Raw genomic sequence first — 23088 nt, 5'->3', positions numbered from 1 at the left:
ATCAGAAAAATTCAGAAAATTTTTTTATAGCTCTATAATTTAAAAAGATAACTGAATATATATACACTTAAACCAACACATTGTATAACGATTATCATCATTAATTGAAATATCATCATATAAATGTGGTTATTTACAAATATATATTCAAACATTTCTAAACTATATTTAGAACAGGACTGAAACATGAATTTCAAGTATCTCCGATTTTTATTAACAATTATTCATTCTGAACACAAAACACATGGAAAGCTAAACTTTCGCAATTCATATTAAATGTATCAAAATATTTGCATTCATGTATTTATTATTATGGTGTGATAGAACAAATCTACATTATTACATTACGCATGAAAATATAGGTAAGATTTATTATTAACAAAATTCTCATTTAATTGACATAATTAAATAAAATAGTGTTAAAAATATTCATATATGTTACATACATATGACGAAAAGAAGATTACAAGATTTATTATAGCTTTGAGAACAATGGTACAATTATGCATTAACTTTCTATAACGATTAGAAATATAATCGTCGAACAAGAAAGATAAGTATAGTACACTGCCACAGGTTACAGGTGGATATAACTTTTTAGCACATCGAGATATTGTTCCTACTTATCGTACGGTAAATTGAGTTTAATTGCTTGCTAAATTACGATGTAATTCATTGCAATACAAAAATGCAATTAACTTAATAATTTTTCCATCGCCTTTATCGATAATATATTCTACGATTGTAAGATGTTAAAAAATTATTTAAAAAAATAATCTTATTTTGACATCAATATAAGCGTATTGATGACCTAAATAGTATTGATGTATATAAATAATATAATATAATACGTATGTATAAGTAAACTCACAAAATACAAAATTGTTTTTTTTTCTCGTTTACGTTTGGTTTTCATCTTACAAACACAAAACGAATATTTTAATTAATTAAGGAGGATTATGAAAGCATGATAAAACAATAAAATCAGATAACCTTTACCTTAAAAAAAAAAAAAATTATTTAGAGAATTTCTACGTCAAATGTATCTTTCCATTAAGGTACCTGCGTCGTTTTTTAAACATTTACAAGTGAAGAGGGAGTTGTCGATGGCGCACGAATTTTATAGTAAGTTTTAGACAAAAGAAGTCTCGACGTCTCGTTATCGCTCTTAACTTCCGTGGACAATTCGTTCTGCTCTCGACACTCAATAGAACCGTACAACGTGGTATTGACATATACACTCAAGAAAGCTGAGTTACGTGTGATTTTAATGAATTCAATCTTTAAAAAATCTCGAGTTTATTATTTATCAGAAAAATAGAAACATTTATTATTTAATTTATTATTTATCGTAAATCTTATTAGTAAGTGTGTCAATTAATTATTAATTTGTACAACTTAGAGTGCCAATATACGTTAATTTTATAATGGACTTATATTATTAAAATCCGACACATCCACAATTCAAAAGAATTTATTAAATTATTAAGAAGTTGAAAAATTAATAAATTATACAGTTTTTTAAATTCTCTGTTCGCTGTTATTGCATTTTGTCAAAATATTTTCCGAAATATGTAAATCAGATATTTCTTTCTGAACGTCCAAGGGTTAAAGCGAATGAGGAAGATAATAATTCGTGCTCCTCGACGAGAACGGTTTACTGAATCAAATCCTCGTTCTCATCCAGTGCGTTGCCCAACCCGAACAAATATTTCGGGACTGTGACATCGTTCAGTCTTCTTCCAGCCGTTTCTCCAGTCGCCAACTTCCAGACTGACCGTTTTCCGACTCCAAAGTCGTAGTGTTGACCGCGTTTGTCCTCTATAAAGTCATTCGAGTTGTCCTCGCGAGATTGATACCCCTCCATGTTGTCGGTCGGGAAGTAGTCCAAACTCAAGGGATGGTATCCAATGCTGCGTTTTCCTAAACCGAACCTGTAGTCTCGGAGACGTTTGCCGACACCGAACGAGAATTCCCGGGTTCTCTGTGCACAAAGTTTCAACACGTGAAGATACGATTATAAAAAATTAATTATGATCTTATTTAAAATATATCGAATTCTTTTTTACTTTTGCTAGTATTTTGTAACGCATAAACAAGTAATGTAATAAAAATTCATGTTTCCTAATAATAATTACAAAACTTTATACGAATTTTTAATGTATTATTCGGATATTCATTGGATCAGTGACATTTCTAGTAATTAGATTATTTTTTCTAACAGAGAAATTATTCATAAAAAAAATTGAACGTATTATTTTATCTAAAACTCACTTTATCTTCATTATTGTCAGCCCATCGCTTTCCGATGCCAAAATTATAAACGGGTAGTCTCTTATATTCAGCGATGTAAGCCTTTTTCTCAGGTTGCTCATATTCCAAGTTGTTCAATAACGGTCGAAATCGTGACATACGTAAAGACGAGGAAGATGCGTCTTCTATTGCCGTTGTTGATCCAACGACGCTCAACAGGTAGAACATAATAATTCGCGTAGTTATTAAACTCGTTCTTGGCTTCATGATGCCTGTTTGAATCTGAAAGCACAAATGTCACGGGGACTTGTAATCTATAACGGACCACCAGATTGCAGGAACAGGATTTCGTTCTAACTAATGTCATATCAACTTTTGTAGTAGTCCGAGATAGAATTTTCACAAATTCACGTAAAATTCTCACCCTTGTCAAAAGTGTGAGAACTAATTTATATTAGTTTAACTTCTGTTTTTATTATGTCTGTAATTTCTCCACCTATGAGACAATAATATAGGGTAAGTAGACCAACAATGAACCAGTAGTACACTATGAACTATTTCGTAAATGTGACGTTGCCAGATTGTGCTGTTGCCGTGTAACGACTCGCATTTAAACCCCTCTTCGGCGCGCCCTACTTAAGGAAAACTGAATTTATCGAGTACTATATTTACTATGTTTGAGGCAAATGAGTTATAGTAATAAAAACTTTATATTGTCTACTACTATAAAACAAATTAGAAATATGAAATATTTATTCTTTGTTAACAAAAAAAAATTTTTAGAAACTCTTGCATTGTTTTATAACCTTTTTTCTTTTTGGCATTTTTTGATTGGTCAAGAAAGCGCGCATGCAGATAGCGCCGTATTCTGAGACTGGTGAATTAAAATAAAGTTTATTTGTAAAATAAAAGATCCAATCATTATTAAAAATATAAAAGTCCATTTAATAATTAAACTGAAAAATAAATGAATCAAACTGAATGAATAAATTCAAAGCGATTATAAAATAACAATATTTCTTGCGTATATAACGTGATGGGCATTTTATTTATAAGTGAACTTATAACATTTTCAGAAATCTTGTCGTAAAATCTTATCTATCTTTGAATTTCACCAGAACATAAAAGCGCGTTAATGCAATACTCCGCGAAGATTTTACGAGTCCTTCAAGCGCAGATGCACGCAAATGGAATTCTACCATGTAAAAATAAAATAAAGAGTTATTTACGACTGCAGAGTAGGAGAGTAGCTTCTACTCGTAGAGGTGTCGCGCCAATTTTACGACATGGATTTAAACAGTCGTAGTGTGTACTGTGTGTACCCTACTTATTTGCAAGGTATTTTCACACCGACACATTGAACCGAATTCTATGTTCAATCTAGAAAAATTACTTTTATTTTTACGTTCCTTTCTCCACGAATAATATTTTATCGTAATGCACGAAACAAAATGGTGGTTGCAAAATTTCGTTAAAATACAAAAAAAGCACATGAATTTTATATCAGTAAAAGGACTATTATGCGTGTTGCGGTTATCAATTAAAATATGCGTTTTCATCAATTTAAAAGTAAAATCAATGTTGTATTACGAGTGTACGAGACGTCGATATACGTGTGACCAATACAGTTCTCGGACAAACATTTAACATAATGGAGTTAAAAAAGAGCGAGCGCAGTCTGGCGTGATTGAATATCACAACATCGTTACAGACTGCTAGAACCGAAATCCTCTACGGACGGGTCCGTTCAATATTTGATGGCAAAATCCGAGATTATGAATCCTCCTTCGTTTCGCTTGGTCACGCTGCTTTTGGAGAAGCTTAAACGGATCAAGGGGGCGAGCACGAGAGGTCAAATGGATGTAGGTAAAAATTGCGAAGGTCCATAGAAAATCCTTAAATGTCAAGAAAGTCAACGCAAGTCATTTTCGCTATGGCGCACTATGATGCGACGTTTAGATACAATTCTTTTTCCATCGCCAAGATAAAATGTAAAATGTTTCGTGTTATTTACACTTGTTTGTGCAATATCAAATTTGCGTGTTAAATTTGTATGTGCATGACTGAACAGCCTCAATTATACAGATAAAAACTACAAAACCCACTCTCGGTCCGCAATGTTAATTCCGCTGAGCCGTTGAGTTGAATTAAAGTCGCATAAGATTAAAATGACGATTTCATTAGGGATAAAGCGATGTCCAAGAGGCGTAATAAACGTTTCTGCAACTCAATTTAACTTGTCTACGATACCGCTAACTTATAATTGCCAATGAACGAAAGTTCATCAAAGATTTCATATCCGCGTTTTGTAGCTTTCGCTTACATATATTCTGACATTAAAGGAGATATTTCTGAATATTAAAATTTCTTTCTGTTATACATTATAGTATATTACAATTCTAACTCTGCTCTGATAAATAAAACTGTTCTTTAAAACTGCAAACTGTATAATCTTTATAATAATAAGATTAAACATAGTTGCTAATTTTAGTTTCTCGCGCTGTGCGCGCGTGAAGGTACGAGACGATGTTTTTAAGTTTTTACGAGAGTGATGAGTCGGAGAGTTTCCTAATGACTTACTTAAAGCTGAGAAGTTTGATGGTTGCAGAAAGTGCTTTTTTATTTTTTTAAATCGAAATATAGTTTTATTTTTCTTAATCTTCACAAACTTCAATTTTTATTTCACGCACGTATTCTTATTTGCATGAATAATTTTGACAGATTAAGAAATAATGTTATTTCTTCTCCATCAGCTTAATAAATTAACGTGTAAATTCTATCAATACTAGATTTCGTCACAATTTATAATAAATAAAATCTTTTCGTTTGTTCTAAAACTTCAATTCAGTCTATTTTTTTTAATATCAACAGCCTTTCAGAACTGATAGAAAACTATTTATTTTCTTTGGAAAATAAATAGTTGTCAATCTCGCGAACTTTTTTTTCGAAACAAAGTTTTCTTTGTCCCGCGTTGTATGTATCATATTTTTGAAAAATTTCAAGCATGGCATTTGATCTATTCAGAGTACACGCAAGTTAGCTTAAAATTTATTTGTGAAAGCGTATATCCGAATATTATATATGTATTAAAGCAAAAAACTATCATCTATTCTCATTCGCATCGGATCCTGTGTGAAAAAGACAAATTGTTTACTTTTGTATCATCACATAGCGTAAACTACATATCTATTTAGCGATCGGGTGTCTGATAATTATCGCCTGTCCGATAATTATTTTTACCGACAACAAAGCTCTGCTTTATATCATTCGTTTGCTTTATCTATTCTTCCCTAACAACGAAGAAAGCTTACATTGTCTTACCCGTCACTCAAGGTGGCGAGAGTGCCTTAAAGGATATTGGACATTCCTCTTTGAAAGGACATTTCTCTTATTGATTTCGTTAGCAGAATTTTTGGCCCGTATAAATATGAAAAATGATTGCCAATACCTGACCGAAAACGCAAAAAATACATGAATAAAAACACGCGTATGTTATAGTTTACCGTCTATACGTACTCTGTATAGTAAATACGAGGAACAATGAAAAGATAAAATGTCTAAGAAAGATAAGAAAGAAACAGCATTACGATTTCTTTTAACAAAAATTACATATTTTTGCATTTTATACGCTTTCTCTGTTTGCCGTCACGCAGAAATGAACAAGCGGAACTCTCCAAAAAGCGGCGAAACGAGATGAAAGGGTATGACAGTAAAGTAGTTGCTTTTGAACTTCGTTTCAAATGATCTTACGCATGCATGATGTATCAAATTAAATTACATTATAATATTAAAGTATTATATATACTTTATGCGTGAATTAATTAACGAATGAGCGGTCTCGTAGTTCCGCGAAAATACGTGTCAGTGATTTCATACAAGAATACGCTAGGTATCTTAATTTCAAAGAAATACACCTTTGTAGAAATACACGTTACAGCATATATGTGACATTACTAATTAGTTTAAATGTTTAATATTGTATAAAGGACTCGTATCTATACATATTGTATCGTACATATTGCTGAAATATTTGTAATTGAATGTAACGTTGGTAAAACCATATTTCATTGAAAGCAACTTAATACGACTACGCCGAGCAAATAGCTTTATTTCCTGTAGAAATAAAGCTATTTCCTGTAGCAATAATTACATACGAGTCCTGCAAAGCCACAGCATTTTGACTAAGCAGCCGCATAAATAAAAAAATAAAATTACACAAAATAAAACACATAATTATGTGTATTGTTCTTATATTATAAAAAAATCTTTATTACATTGTTGTGTCTTTGAATATTTACTGAGATGTCATAAGGCATTCTAGCTCGATGATTCGATTTTCTGTATGTTCTCGCTTTCATGGTCTCTCTCTGGATTCGTCACGATTTTTTCTGTCATTTTATAGACCGGATTTATATACCGTGACACGACATTCCTTTGAGAATTCTGATGAGATGACACTCGCACAATGGACCAGCTTTAAATTCACGTTAAATGAAGCAGAAGGCCTGATCGATCCGCGACGAGATTGCTATGAGCTCGATCGCACAAATGCGACGATCTCTCGTGCCGGATCTTTCATGGTCTGTTGAGTACACTACTACTGAGCTACCATCAATCATTGGTCCGCTCAAAAAGTCGTGTCATAAAGTACTTTGATTACACCATGCAATTTAATCGAATAAATCGAGTAGTGCTCCTCGGAAAAAAGTCCTCTGTCGTTATTTTAAAAATCCTAAATTTTCTTTGACTCTCTTGAAGTGCGATGATCTCGATAATCTTGATCAATATTTATGGAATGCTCTCCTCGTAGAGCCATTCACACACACTCTTGGCTCTCAATAAGGATCGAGATTACGCCGCGTTCTATACTAGACTTTATTTACATTGTAATACACATTCACGGCTTCTCATCGAATTTCTTTTGTTATCGACACGCGTTGAAGACTTTTATATCTTTTAACCTTTTAACGTAACGTTTGCGGTAGAATGTCAGTAACAAAAGATGAAATAAGAATAATAATACGTCGAATAATGGAGCGGCAAAATTGTTTTTCATAATTTATTGTAATGTAGAATATACTCTTTCTCTGTAACACTTCCTTGTCTGAATCACTCGTGTTTCCGAGATATATTTCCTCCAACTATTTTTTAAATGCTGAATACTGGAAATTAATTTTGGATATTGTAAAAACTTTTATACTACGCAGATAAATCAATTTATTCGGTTGTTTTGAAAATAACGTGAGTTCAAGTATCATCTTTTCATTCTTTTTTAAATGTCTGATTCAATTATATATCCTCACGTGCGACATACGCGTTCTATATTTTTGTACGATGGATGGCCCTTGTAAGCGCGTTAAAAACCGTAGTGTGTCAAAAATCGCGTTCAAAGAACCATATGCAGCATGAAAAACATTAAAACTTGAAACATGTTTGCTCGCGTGTACGCGGGTGACAATTTTGACGTTTTATTTCTTTATACTATAGAATACCGGGGACATGTAAAAAGAACTCATGTTTATTTTAATTGACTGGCGAGCAAAGAAAATCGCGCGAATTATTTCTAGTTTATTTCTCCGGCTTCTCTTTCAGATTCAGATTTGGAAGCAAGAAGAAAAATCACGTTCAAAGATAATTTATCTCTTATACCATATCGTTACCTCTCTTACCCCTCTATTTTATTTCTTCAATTACATCTTAATTGTAGATCAAATATTTGCAAAAACGAATGTAACTGTTCTTGTTAAACACGTTATAAAACTACTTTTACACATTTAAAAATGCAATATAATTTATGTAGCTATCTCATAAATATGCAGACAAATGTTTAAAGAAAATTTGCTATGATGATGTTTGCTTGTGATGTCATGAAAAATTGCCTTGAAATCGGATATTTATATTTTTATAATAATAATCTTATTTATTGCTCTCAAATTAGCATCGTAATCGGAAAATATTGCTTTCTTTATTCCATTCATTTACATTAATTTTTGTTCTTCTCATTATCTCTTTCATTTCTTCTATTGCCGCAGTACAGATGTACGCGTTCGTTAAAATGTAAATTTCGTAACGGCTTGAATATTACGCTCATTTTTTATCTCTCATCCATCTAAGAGACGTCATTGATTAAATTTTTTTGCCTTTTTTTTAAAGCCACTGAATGCACTTAAACGCTAAACTTACTGCGGAAGAGATAGTTATAGTTACATTGATATAGTTTTTGCAACGCTCTAAAAATTATCAATGTTGCTAAAAAGTACACTGAGAAAAAAAATTGTTAATCCCAAGAAATATTTAGTTCGATACGTTCAACTAAACATTTTAGTTATTAACTAAATATTAGTTGTTTCAACAATTTATTTCGTTTCTTTATAATCAAGAATTAATTAATTCAACTAATGTTTAGTTAACTAACTAAAATGTTTGGTTGAACGTATAGGACTAAATATTTCTTGGGATTAACAAATTTTTTTCTCAGTGTATATATTCTAATTTGTAGTATTACCCATTTCAATAATTAAACTTTAGAAAATATCGATAACATAAAGCGCACCAGAACATAATCGAAAAATAATTCTCGCGATTAATTATAATCTTCCTTCAAGCTTTGAACATTTACATTCGCTTGAAATGGAGAATTAATTAATGCATCGATATTTCTAATATTAAGAAAATAATTGACTCACGTATACATAAACACACACGCATAAAATGGATACCAAAGCATCCATTTGATCAAAGAAACATTTCATTTTGCATAAATCAGTTTCAAATAATGCGAAGTTTAGCAATTTATTCTGATATATTTGCAATCTCCGGCGCTCAAAGGTACTAATGCACATGAAAGATTCTATCGTAGAAAGCAGTGTTCTCCAAGCCATGCATATGCGTCACGCCGTATATGGCATTGGAAGCTAATGAAAAAGTTTCGCGCAACTTCGGTTCGTGCACAAGTTTCGCTTTTAAAATAATCTCGTTTATAATTGCAAAACGGATCATTAATATTTCCATACTCGACAAGACACAGGAAGAGATGCGTTAATTTCGTTCGATGTGGCAGTTCTGAAGAAGACAAGAATATTAGATATTGCCAATTGCCATACTATAGATACAGAAAGAGAAGAGGAGATAAAAAGAGAGAAGAGAGGAGAGAGAAAGAGAGAGAGAGAGAGAGAGAGAGAGAGAGAGAGAGAGAGAGAGAAAGAGAGAGGTCTTATGCGGTAGGTTTGATATCCGACTGGAATGAGAAAATAAGGGGCGCGGGCTTTCCGTAATCGCGGATGACTCTACCCTCCTAAACTTCCGCTTCCGGCATTTCCTTGTATACATTCCTTTTAACATACGTGTGTAGTGGAATTCCAAGAATTCAGCTGACCTCTCGGACAGATGTCAGTCTTGTAATATAAGTGGAAGGTAATTCAGACGAGTTAATTTCCATTTAAAGTAAAACGAATGAAAATGAATAACGACGGCAATAAAAAAGTTTTGCTCTAGATTTGATAAATTTAACGTAATAATTGAAAATAAAGAGAATTATTTTTCGATTAATTTCTAGTGCGCTTTATGTTATCGATATTTTCTAAAGTTTAATTATTGAATGCGTATAAATACTATGCAAATTAGAATATATGTACTTTTCAGCAACATCGATAATTTTTAGAGTGTTGCAAAAACTCTATCTATGTAACTATATAACTATATCTCTTCCCGCGGTAAGTTTATCGTTTAAGTGCATTCAGTGACTTTATCTTGAAATCGTAATCATCGCCAGTATCGATAACTGATCTCTTCACGTTTCTATGTGAAACGACGCGCGATTTCGCGTCCTTCCGCTTTGATAAACGATAAAGTCATTTCCCCGATAGCGCGCCCACCTATGTTTATTTTATACACGTCTACGTTATACACGTCATACATAACAATGACAACGGTACAAGAGGCGCTGATGCGATAGACTACAAGTGTCTGCAGGCCTACTACTCTGGGGTGCCTCTTCTAAAATGATAACTACGTTCGAGACGATAATATTATCGTCAATCTTGTCGTGCAACCGCGGGAACAAGTTTCCACTTTGGGCGCGGAAATTAAATTAATGTCGCTTAGACGTTCCTTTCATCCTAGCGCGATAGCGGGAGAGATGGGCGCAAAATTAAATCTCTCTCTACCCCTCCTTCGATCGCTTTAAGATTTCGGATTTCATCGCGCGCGTGATGATTACCGAGTAGATTGAAAAGGCTGCTTAATTTCATTTCAATGTGATTTACATCTCTATCAAGCTCTCCGGGTATAATTAGTTATACCGCAGTTTTCGCAGAACTTGTAATTTATAATACAACAACGGCGCTTCGCGTATTGTCTCTCCTTTTGAGAAGGGTGACGATTTCCCTGTTTTATCGATTTGCATTTACACGTGTGTACCAAACGTCCCTCGGGGTGTGACCGCTGATTTTAATCGCCGTCGCTTTCATGTTTACCACGGTCGATGAGAGATCGCATGCATTTGTAATATAATAAATAATTCCGTCGCGATAATCATCGGCAGCGGAGATAAGCAAAGCAATAAACAGCAATATATTGTACCGATACCTGCTTTCGTGTCGAAAGTTAATTATCTTTTCATTTATTGAAAATACGTATTACGAGAAAATGGAGAGATAAACGGAGACTTACGGTTAAGTAGTTATATATTGCTTATTACATATTTTTGCTTATTTCTTTTTTTAAATTCTATTCTTGATAATATGTCTATTTCTTTCTCTGCAAATAACGCGATATAGATCTATCGTCAAGTTTGTCACTTTCGTATATACTGTTTAAATCGAGGAAGGCACGAACAAAGGAAATCTGATCGAATGCACGTGACTGTCCGCCTCGATAAAGGCTTGCGAATTATCTCGCCGCGAACCACTAATTAACATAGTGCAAAGAAACGCGCATGAAAAGTAAACGCGCTGCAGTATAACAAGCGGCACGAGGCACTTTAATGCCTCATCGAGAAACCGTCAAAGGCTCATGAGTTACGGCCATAATTAAAGACGCGCAACGCTAACGACAGTGCAAACGAAATTAATGATGAAGCCGTTTGCGACGTGCGACCACGCGGAAGAGAAGACTTTACGGCGTAGCATATAAAATCTTGCGGTAAGGAAAATAGGTGCGAAGCGAGACAACGTACGTTACTTTGTTCTTTCTCGCGCGATATTGTCCTCTATATATATCCAGGACTGTCCTAAGGGCACCCTCCCCTCCGCCCCTCTTATTTACTTTGCAACATTATATTGTCTACAAAGAATCTTGCGAGCGATATTGCAAGAAAACATGCGTGTGGCGTTGCAACGAATAACTAAAAACTTTTCGAAGATACGAGTGTCATAAATATACGCATCGCGTACTGAAAATTTCCCAAACTTTTCATCTTACGAAAGCACGACGCTTCGAGTCTCGATGTAGAAGTAACAAATACGAAAGTTGAAAGTTAGAAAGTTGAAACATTGATTCTCTCCTTTTGCCTTTTTATCTTATTTTTCGAGTGACACACTCCACGAATTCCGTATCGCGAACAACGAATTTAATTTCTAACGCATTTAAGCATTAAGATTTTAATCAATTGCCTCTGGCGGTACGTGCACCCCTTCGCAAGTAGATATAGTAAAATGTCGCGCTTTAAACGCAGTGAACTTTACGGAAATGCACACTTCATCGCAGCACAGCAACAGCTGCTGCTACTGCTGCTGCTGCTGCTGCTGTTGTTGCACGCTATTGCTGCGAGCTATGCTCTTTCTCGTATCGTACGACGACCAGGTTGGCGCAGTTTCGGATTTCGCTCGCACAAAAATAATGCATCAGCCCGAGGCGAGCTAATAAACGACGCGGAACAAGGCAAGTAGCGACTTACGAGCGGCAAACAAGTCCGGCAATAACAGCGATCCAATAACCCGGCATCTAACGGACTAACGATGCCACTTTTCCCCCTTCTTTTTCCCTCCCCTTTCTCACATTTTACTCATCTTCCCCGTCAGACGCACCCATTAAACGCACGCACCGAGATTGCGCTCCCATCGTCTACATCCGTTTTTCCCAGTGACAATTTCATAACTGGTCATCAGTCTGCGGTCCATTCTTTTCCAGCTGCTGGATAGAAAAGCTTCTCCCCCTCTCTGTCTTTCTCCTCATCTTCTCTCTCTTTCTTGCTAAAATTACAATCTGCATGTTATATACGCCATGCATTGCTCGTCGAAAGAAATAACCTGATGCGTATCGCGCGCCGCGGGCCCTTGTTTTATGTAAACTTTTTTCTTTTTAAAATTCATTAATTTTATTCACAGTGAAAGAATACTACGCTATTTATACAGAGATGGAACTTTGTAAACGATAATTTTAAATCCCTGGAGCCTTATTATAGGAGATAATGTTCTCATCGCGATAACGAAACAATTATGTGCATAACGAGGATTGTCGACTGTCTCATTGTCGCAGCGCTGTTGTATACCACTGTTGCATTATATTTCACTTTGCGTCGGCAAGAATATAAAAAGAAAGAACAATACGAAATTTAAATACAACAACGTCTGCGGATTATTTTTTTCACTTTCAGTAATGTATAATAATCTTCTAGAAAATAAAAGATGAAACTCAAGACGAAAGACCCAAAAACGTCATATTATTCAAAAGAAAAAACGAAAGGTGATTGATGTAAAAATTCCTCATTCTCATTCTCTATCCGTTTGAATTTTCAAATACGTATGTATATCTTTACGTCAGTGATGTGACAAATTGTTCCGAATATAATATCGAATTTAATAATCGCAAAAGTTAGACCTGCTTCAGAATTCTTTCATTCTCTAAGTGTTCTCGACGCGATGTCGTGTTACGCGCGACAAGCACGTGTTGTTCAGTTGACTCTTTCTTCAGAAATGCAACGATCATTCATTCTGTCGCGCGCCAGTGACAATAGCGGTATAACTTAATCTTCGATTCTCTGTCGCTAGGTAAGCTCTCCATTACTCAGGTGTCCAGTATTCAGTCAAGGGCTTCATTTTCTCGGCGAAAAGCATTGCATTAAAGTGTCGCGCGCGCGCGCGCGGCGTGAAAAAGCGTTGAATTTCACTCGCCCGAAAGAGAGAGATCAGTTTCCTTCGAAATATTAAAAATGCAGCGAACGCGATAATGTGACTACTGATCGGAAATTTAGATTTATTCATATGCTTCCTATGTAATCCGCGTGATTCCATTCTTCTGTGACACCCGAATAAATTCCTTGTTTGATCGTACAATCAATTATAGAAATGCTTCATTTTTCGCTTTCCGAAATTCACGCGACTTTTCAATCACCATTCTCCGTGCTGAAAGGATTTACGCATTATTGCTAAAAAGATGTGTGGAAAAATTTCCGTTTGTAATCATTTACAAATAGAGACAAATGACGTCAATAATGCACTATTCGGATTTTCGCGACTTATAACATTTATAAAAATGTAATAAAAGAAGTAATAGCGTGTTTTGCCAAAAATATAAAAATGTGCATACAGGATAGATTAAGATGGATCTAGAGTGTTTTTCTTTGTATTTTTGACTGGCATCTTTCGTCCCGCCCACGAGTAACCTACGCAATTTTTCGCTCACGTAAATTTGAAACTTAAAAGTCTCGTTATTAAATATATATATATAAGATAGTTTTTAAAATTCAAATTTGCGTTTTATTTATATATAAGCATTATTCATAGATATGTATGTATATCTAAATTTTACATCTGTATATAGGTGTTTAATAATAATTTTTATAGATTGAATAAAGAATGGTAACAAAAGAGTGTGTACCAAATTTGAACAATAGCTTTTGTTCAATGTTTTGTCGAAATAGATTTCAATTCGTATTACAATTTAGCACATGCAATAAACAACATTTTTGCCTCAATATATTGATAATAAAAAATATTTCACGAAAATAATAAATTACAAGAGAATATTAAACCTAGCAAGGCTTATGAAAAATGAAATATAAGAAATACAACGTAATAGCTGCGCCACACTTACATTCTTAATTCGTATTTTTATAATTTTTTTTACTCAATGTCAAAAACTCAATATTTTAAGTTATGACATCTTTCGCATTTCTTTATTTTACGCATCTGTATATATAATTCGTCTTTAATATATCTCGATGAAGAAAAATTAGAAACATTAATATTTAATATATTTGTTAGTCGAGAAACCTTTTAAATAAAAATATATAAGTAATGCAGCGTCATTTCATGCACGGTGAAAAAATATTAGCATAATTAACAAACAAAAGGATAAAGATCTAGAAACTTCGGGAAACAGCTTCGCCCTTAAAACATTCTCACCTGTTGCTACTACCTTTAAAGAAAGAAAGCTTGCGAGTAATAAATTAAAAAGAAGAATTTCTTATTAAAATTGAAGAATATTTAATATAAATTATATTAGATGTAACCTTTAAAAAAATTAATAATTTCGTTTAATATATAATATTAATATATAATATTTATGACAAAAAGTATACTTATTAAAGAAATAATTTTTTATTAATTTGTCATTCTCTTTTTAAAAAATGTTTTAATAATATAATCATAATCTTAATAACACGTATCTTTGTGTAAAAAAAATTATAAATCGATTGAAATATATAATCGGCTTATAAAGAATTAAAAAGAAAGGTGTTATTGAAAAATAACAGAGGATACACCGCAACGGGAAATCTCTTATATGCCACGCGTGTATAACAGAAAATTAAAGAGAGAAAGGAAAAAGCGGATCAAAGTACATCAGACACATCTATTGTTATTTGAAATCGGTTGTTATACGCAACTAAAAGCTTTTATTATAAAATATCGTGTTTATTTGTGAAAACTTCGTGGCATTTAAAAAGCTCTTTTCGCACCACTATATCAATGTGTGTGTGTGTGTATACGTTTGATCGAATCTATAATATATTACTACCCGAAGTAAAGTTCTCTCAGTTTTCTTTAGTTTGCGACCATCAAGTATGATGCGGTGGACAAGTAGAAGAGTACTCGATAAATGAGACACAAAATCGATTGCCTCACAAAATTAAATTAAAGGTGCAAAAAAAGGTCTTGAGTTTTTACTGCATAAAAGATACGATTATGACAGTGTACTTAAAAAAAAGAAGAAAAATAAAAGAAGCCGTAAAAAAAGGACAGCGCATGCAGAAAGGATGCGTCTCAAGAGACAAATTGCTCACCTGTTGCTGTCAGATTCTGCCGGCGCGATCATGCGATTCTGCGATCCAGGTGAGAGACGAAAGTGGATACCTTTTTCGACTGTTAAATAAAAGACAGGAAAGTGTCCCGTCTTGCGTTTCTTCTTCGCCGAGGGGGGGGGGATGAAACTTTCGCGCGGAACAAACGGTCCTTCGTTCTCACGTGATAGCGAGGATGTGCGACAGTTAAACTTCCTCCGTGAGTCACCGACGACAACGACGTCTGACGCCGGGTGCCGCGAGAAATGACGGCCAGAGGGTTGCGGCGCCGGCCTTTATATGTGTGTGTGCGTCGGCGCCTGTGCGTGTATGACGAAGGTCCCTGTCTTTCTCGCTCTCCGGGGGGCCGCGTGCCACCTCTCCTCGCGCGCTGCGCTCTCTCCGAACTGTTGGACGGGGTGAAAGGGGAGTAATCGTGGAGCCACTTCACGAACGACACGAACCACCTATGACGTGGAAAATGAACTTCCGGTGCCGGGCGCTTCGGTGGTCGCTTCGTTTGATTTTAATTTCGCGCGACTGTTATCCGCGACAGAGATACAAAGGAATATTTGTCCCGAAGAAGATTATGAGTATACAATAACGGAATATTAAATCGTACTAACGTGACGATGTGACTTTTTTACGTAAAGTTTACATATATTTAAATAATATTGTCGCAAAAGCCATTACATTGAATATCTCGCTCTCGCAAGAAGAGACATAAGGTTACTGGAGTGATAAAACGTGATTATTATAAAATAGCGTCGAGCGAGTAAATTGACGCCTCCGCGTATTATAACGCTCTCCTTCAAATGAAAGGTAAATTGCATTCTTATCGGATTACCCTCCTTGCTCCGAATGTTGCCAGTTTCATCTCGCAGAAACTCACTTTCCTCGCTTCCGATTTGCAACTTTCCTCTGACGAACCAGCCTCATCCTTAATTATACGATGTTATCGCACCTCTCACAAGTGACCTGTGTGGTACGTGCAGGATACGCAGAATTTTTCACCGGACGAAAGCTGCCCCATAAACCGCGCGCTGATCGTGCGAGGAGATCGAGCACCCCAATGCTAAATCCGCGGCGATGCGGTTAAGCGTTTATGGATATTCGCCGTGGATACGTTACGCATCAACCGGATGCGGCGGAGGATTTCCGTGGGATTTCCTACTAAACCACTCGTAAACGAGCTGACTCGCTGCCCGCTCGTTCAGGCAGACTCTCCGTCGCTCTGCAACGTCGTAAAAGCTGCCACCCCGCGAAATGACTGGGAAGTGCCCCGTGGGAAATGTAGGAAATCCGTGCGCGACGGATCCGGAAGACGAGGTATTTGCATATTTACGCGAGCCTGCGAGTCGCGCCAGACGAAAAGTCGCATCTTATTTGATAATATCGCAGGAATTTCGGGAGCGCGAAAATAACGAGGGGTCTCAAAACGAAGACAAGAAGCTAGTAAAATCGAAGATTATTAAAATATAGCAAAGATATAATAAATGTCCCGCAGACACTTATTGTTATGCGTATATAGCGCGTTTCGATTTTGCACGCAGGGCACTTTCGATTATCTGGAGGATAATGGAAAATCACGGTTATTCTAAAGCGCTGTACTTTGTTCAAGCGCTAATAGAAGTTACTCTACGCCAAGTTTAATCAATTTGTCCGTTTAATTATCTACCTCGAAACATTGATCATGATTCGCATTATATCGTATTGTACTGAAGTGTTTGCCCGAATTTGAATTAATTCTCATCGTTACTCATTAGCAATTCACGAACATGAATAATTTTGACATGTTCGCGCGTATAATATCGCGTTTTAACATTTGAAATATAGTGCTTCCGACTTTAATAGTAACGGCTCTAATAAACTTGAAAGACACTCATATGCGGATGTATCAAGGGATTTCCACGAAAAGTTGGTTCACGGAAAAGATGGAAATAAGGATGGAAAGAAGATTCAGAGACAATTAAGCTTAATGAGAATAATGAGTTTCCGTACCGGAAACATGTTAAACACGCGATGCGCGATACTTCTCTCGAAGGTCGTAATTAATAACACAAGTGAAACGCCGAAAACATTTTATTTTTACCTTTTTTTCTTAAGAATTCATAATGGTACTGATCGCGAACTATTACGTCAAAGACAAGAGCTGAGACGCGAATAATTCCTTCAATGAGAAATGCCAAGAATGAAGCGCCGGGAACTCGACGCGATTTCAAGAACGTGCTTTTCCACTTATTCGTCCTCCTGTTTTTCCATGCAAAAATTTCAACTGCGACGCTATTAGGGATGCATTTCATTTAACTTGTCCATTATCCAGATTTATCGAACGCATTCCAACCCACGTGCGCTCAAAGTGCTCGCATATCGCATATCGCGGAGTGCGATAAGGATAAAAAGAAGGGGGAGGAAAAAAAAGAAAAGCTGCACTTTGCGTAGCTTAATAGTACCGATATTATCCGGCTCGTAAAAGCATGAATATCGGTCTGATAGCGGTACGATACGTGCCGATAACGCCGAGAACGGGCGAGTCGAAGCCGCTGTTCGATTCCCATGTGGATTAAGCTCTGGACAATCATATATCTATACTTACCGCGCCGGTACTGAACGTCCCGACGTCGTTCGGCCGACGTCATTTCGATCATTAACGATGCTCCAATATTAGCCTGATTTCACTCGAGATCATTTATCGCGACTGCCAAAAAGATCGATATCTTCTTTAATAAAGTGTGGGTCGTAAATCGTCTGTCGTTTGCATCCGCGACTCTCTCTCTCTCTCGGCTAAAGTCCCTTCCGCGATTCCCGGCTGAATGCCACGCGACCGATCGATACTCGGAGGTAACGAAGACGAAAGAGCGTATTATCAGGCGCAACAGGACGGGAGAGGAAAGGATAAGGAGATCGAGAGCAGCGCACCAGCTCTTGCGTAATTAATCCTTACGGTCATTCTCGTTAAGGGGCTACTTCGGAGAATTCTTGCAAGCGCCCAAGGAGAGTTTTGTAACGCCTTCTCTCATCGGAGGAGCTATTAAAGAAACGTAAATGGCATTATTCCGCCACCCATTCTCGTGCTGCATTCCCATGTGGATATTAATCCGTTTAACATGACATAAAACGGAGTCATTTTTGCGTTTACGGTGAAAACGTAAGTGAGAAGACGAGGAGTTAACAAAAGTAACAAGGAAATTGCACCTTCAGCAAACTTTATCAGCACCTCCAATTGCACACAATAGCGAAGTATTGTTTCCTAATTAATTGTATTACTTCCTAATTGAAAATGATCGATAAAACACGCGATTACTTATTGAATATCTCATTATCGGTATATCATTTTATTAGCGATCGACAGATATCTACAAAGTAGACTTGTATCATTAAAGTTCTAAAAAGTTTGGTGTTTTCTTAGCACTAGTAAAACGCTTTTTTTACATAAAATGTATTTTACTAAATAAGAAATTTTTTATGTAAGCAATATCGAGAAACATGATGAACAGATAAAATAAAACTGACAAATAATGTACATAGAATTAACATTAAAAATCTTACCTTAAATAATGGTTAGATAATGATTCCTTAATTGCGATTTTCGAAATCTTTCTCTCAGTTTTCCCTTCAATACGCCGTGAGTAATATTCCATTGAATAGAAATGAGAAAAATTTATCTACGATAGTCTGTACGAGCTTTCCAGATTTGCAGGAAATTCAACTCGGCAGAAGTCAATTCATTACTTCTGCCTGAATTAATGCTCACTTTGACATTTCAATTACTCACTTCTGCTTAACCGGAGCTAGATATAACAGCGTAAGCTAACGCGCACAATATGTCATATCTCAATCGTGGGTGATCAATATAGGTGGCAGTGACCAGGCGGCAGGCAAACCGCTCTCTAAAGTAATACATAACATTTCGATTATACGCGATTAGTATCAATGCAACAATTGATCGACACAGCATTGATCTATTCCGAAACTACCGCGCAATATCAAGGTATGGTAACAATCGCGATAATTTTGCAAAAAAATTACTCTTTGATCAACGTCTCTCGGTTCAGCGATTATGCTTATGACCGCCACCGTCGTCGCCCTTCTTGAAACTCCACTTTTTCCCATCCTCGTGCCCCTCCTTCTTGCCGTACTTCTGATCGTGATCGTAATGATGATCGTGGCCTTCGTCGACCTTGTGGCCCTTGTGCTCGTGATGATGACCGCCTTTCTCGTGCTTCTTCTCCTTGCCGTATTTCTCCTCGTGATCGGCGCCGTCGTGATGACCCTTCTTTTCGTGGCCGCCCTTCTTCGACTCGTGTTCGTGATGGTGCTCGCCGTGCTTCTCCTGTCCACCGTCTTCGTGGAACTCGTCGAAGAACTCGGTCTTCTTCTCGAATTCGTCCTACCAGAAATTAACGGTAACCGAAATATTGCTGTAATCGCGACGTTCCTACTTCATTAAGAATGTAATATCCGTGTCGCGCACTTTACCTTCTTATGCACCGAATGTTCGCCGTGTGTACTGTGACCCTTCTTGTGTTCACCTTTCTCGCCAAATTCTGCCGTCTTCTTGCCCTCTTCACCGTGATGATGTTCCTCGTGGTATCCACCCTCTTCATCGTGTTTCTTCTCCTCGCCATCTTTCTCGTCATAGTGTTTGCTGGCATGCTCCTTGTCGTGATGCCCCTTCTCGGCCTTCTCGTGCTCGTGCCAAACCTTATATCCCTGCAAATAAACAGAAGATCATTAATAATTGCCGAAGTTAAATAAGTTCGACGAACAAACGGACTGTTTAACAATGGACAATTTACCTTGTCGCCCTTTTCTCCCTCGTGTCCGTGATGTTCCTCGTCATGTTCCGCACCTCCACCTTCCTCAAAATGATGATCTCCTCCACCTTTCTTCTTTTCGTGATGTTCCTCGTGTTTGTGCGTCTCGCTCTTAAGTGCGTCGTGTTCCTGAGTCTCTTCCCCTTCACCGTCATCCTGATTTCCACTATCGCGTCTAGGATGATCACGATGATCATTCTTGACACGTTGATGATGATATTCCTCGCGTGTATGCGTAGGATTAGTTTCGCCGTATTCTGCGCGCTCTTTGTGAACCGAGTCTTTTCGTGGAGAGACCTGATAATGATATTTGAGCGTATCGTCATCATTGCTTCGTTCCTCTTCGTGTCTTTCGTCTTGTCTATAAACTGGTTGATCTTTAGAACGTTGAACGGACGGTTTGTCTTCAGCGACACTCTCATCTTCGGATTCTTCATATTTGCGATCTCGTCGATCTTTTTCGTATTGGTTATCGCCTACCAATTTCTTTTTATCAGAGCGATCACGATATTTTTTACCCCGCTCACGAATCTCATCATCGTCATTACGCAGTGATTCGAAATATTTATTATTACTTTCAAGTCGGTGCGCAACGTCACTTTCATAGTCATGTTTATCGCGACGATTTTTTAGTTTGTTATATTCCTTACGATCATAGCGTGGTTTCTCACGTTGTTCCTCATTAGAATGATCTCTCTCATATTTAAACTTATTGTATTGATGAGTAGGATTATCATTGTTCTCATCATTACTTTTTCCGATACTGACATATTCTTCCTCTTCCGTTTTATCAACTTCCTCTCCGTCATCGTTATTCTCATGCCGAACATTCTTATATTTTTCGCGTTCATCGTCGTTTTTAATATTTTTCTCATTTTTATCATATTTGTAATGTTTAACTTTGCCTTGATGTCCGTAATTACGGCTCGGCTGTGGATAACGATCTTCCTCCTTTTCTTCGCGATCTTTATTCTCGCGTTGTTTATTCGGCGTCTTGTAAGCCTCGTAAGCCTCTCGATTAATTTGAGTTTTATAATCTCCAACATCGTCGTTATCGTCATTATCTTCCTCCTCGGTCTCGTTTGCGTCTTCAACGCGAGACTGCTCGTTCGTTTCGTCGTTCTCATCGTTGTGCGTGCTATATTTTCCGCCTTGCGAAACAAGTAATCTACCATCGTAATACGGCGCAGGTTTAGAGGAAGTAATCGGTCGGACTTTCAGCAACGTGGGAGTAAGAGGTTTTAAAGTTGCGTAAGGAAGGGTGGAAACTTGCTGTAGCGAAGGCTGTACCGGTTGCTTAAAGTCTTCCGTAATTGCTTTCGGTGCATTGAATACGTTAGGTACGTTAGTTGAATATAAGCTCGCGAATCTGTTATAAAGCGCGATTCCAGGATCTTCATTTAAACTTGAGCTCTCATCGTCGGAACCGTTATAACTGGCGAGTCTAGGTAGGAAGTCGTTCTTGCGAATGGCTTGAGAGTCCTTTCGCCCTTGAACGGCGTGCGAAGCGGATGTTTGACTGGGTATGTAAGTTCCCGTGAAGTTCGTCTGCGTAACAGTCCGCTCCGTGGGGCCCTCCGTAATAGCGTAATAATCCGACGAGCCGTAGCTCGACTGGCTATTAACGGTGACCAAAGGACTTCTTGTAGTGCCAATTACGGCTCTGTAAACGGCATCGTAATCTGCATGGGTGGTTCTTTCCCGTACGGGACTCGTCGGCGGACTCGCCTCGGTGACGATCGTTGCCGAATTTCCCTCAAGATTGAGATGATTCGCGTGCTTTATCGGGATGTAACGACGCGCTGGAGGCGGTGTGAAAAGATCCGTCGGAAGGACCAACGGAAGAACGTTCGCGGAAGAACGAGTTGCAATCTGTTGTTGGTGGTTGAAACCCGTCGGCAAGGCACTCGGTTTTCTGTACGACGCGTCGATGTTTGTGGTAGTAAGTGAATTGGGCGATTGCAACACGGAAAATGGCCTTGGTATCACGTTGTATCTCGGTGGTGATTGAATGACATTATTCGGAACATTCAAACTTTTTAAATTATTTACGTTGATAATGTTATTAGAGTTACTGTTATTCAATCGTAAGGGAAATTGAGGTTTAACTTGAATCGAGGAGTCCTGAACATTCCATTCGCGACGGTTTTTTGACTTTTCTGTAGAACCGGGATAAACATTTGACGTTGGTACAGATAATGATCCGTTTTTCACTTTCGGCTTCGTCTTTCCGGTGGATAGTCTGTGCACGGGCGCGCTCAATTCTTTAGAATTAGCAGATTTCTCGTCAGATCTTAATTCGTCGAGCGATGAGAATCGTGGAGTTGTGGCGGTGCGATTTAATTGTAAATACTTTTTCGGTAACCTTTTCGACTTCTTGCTCAGAGTAGGCGACGTGAACGAAGAATCGATATCGGAATGTGACTTCTCCGCTCCGCCGTTAGTCGCGGGGCGGATCGTCACTTCCGGAATATAAATTTGGTTGAGTTGCTTCACTGCCTGAGATAAATAGGGATTTAGCGTCACGTCGGGATTGTTCACCGACAATTTGGGCGCTTTCCGCGATATACTTCTCAGCAGTTCGGCATAGGTCTTCTCGAGTTCCGTTATCGATCCCGCGACCTGATCGTGAACATCTGAGGAACAAATATAAAGACTGAACTTTCTCCGATGTACAAAGATGTATGGAATGTCCTTCTGGATTACTATAATGTCGAAAGGAAAGTAATTTTATTTTTATTTACCTTGAGTCCCGTTTGACCCGTCGACGATTTTCCTTTTGGTCTTCCTCGACGTGAG

General features: G+C 37.1%; 1 protein-coding gene across 1 annotated transcript; it reads right to left on the bottom strand.

Moving 5' to 3' along the window:
• Nucleotides 1-1493: 1493 nt before the first annotated feature.
• On the bottom strand, nucleotides 1494-15761 carry LOC112454443 (allatostatin A-like). The gene is made up of 3 exons (XM_025015835.1): nucleotides 15476-15761; nucleotides 2275-2535; nucleotides 1494-1984 (listed from the first exon to the last, which is right to left on the bottom strand). Exons 2-3 carry the CDS (start codon nucleotides 2518-2520, stop codon nucleotides 1658-1660), a joined length of 573 nt encoding a protein of 190 aa, XP_024871603.1. The 5' UTR covers nucleotides 2521-2535; nucleotides 15476-15761; the 3' UTR covers nucleotides 1494-1657.
• Nucleotides 15762-23088: the final 7327 nt, after the last annotated feature.

The sequence above is a fragment of the Temnothorax curvispinosus genome, unplaced genomic scaffold (assembly GCF_003070985.1).
Source record: "Temnothorax curvispinosus isolate PA1 unplaced genomic scaffold, ASM307098v1 QBEX01005075.1, whole genome shotgun sequence".
Classification (NCBI taxonomy): domain Eukaryota; kingdom Metazoa; phylum Arthropoda; class Insecta; order Hymenoptera; family Formicidae; genus Temnothorax; species Temnothorax curvispinosus.
Note: the sequence above shows the minus strand (reverse complement) of the source record. Positions and strands in the feature narration are given on the sequence as shown.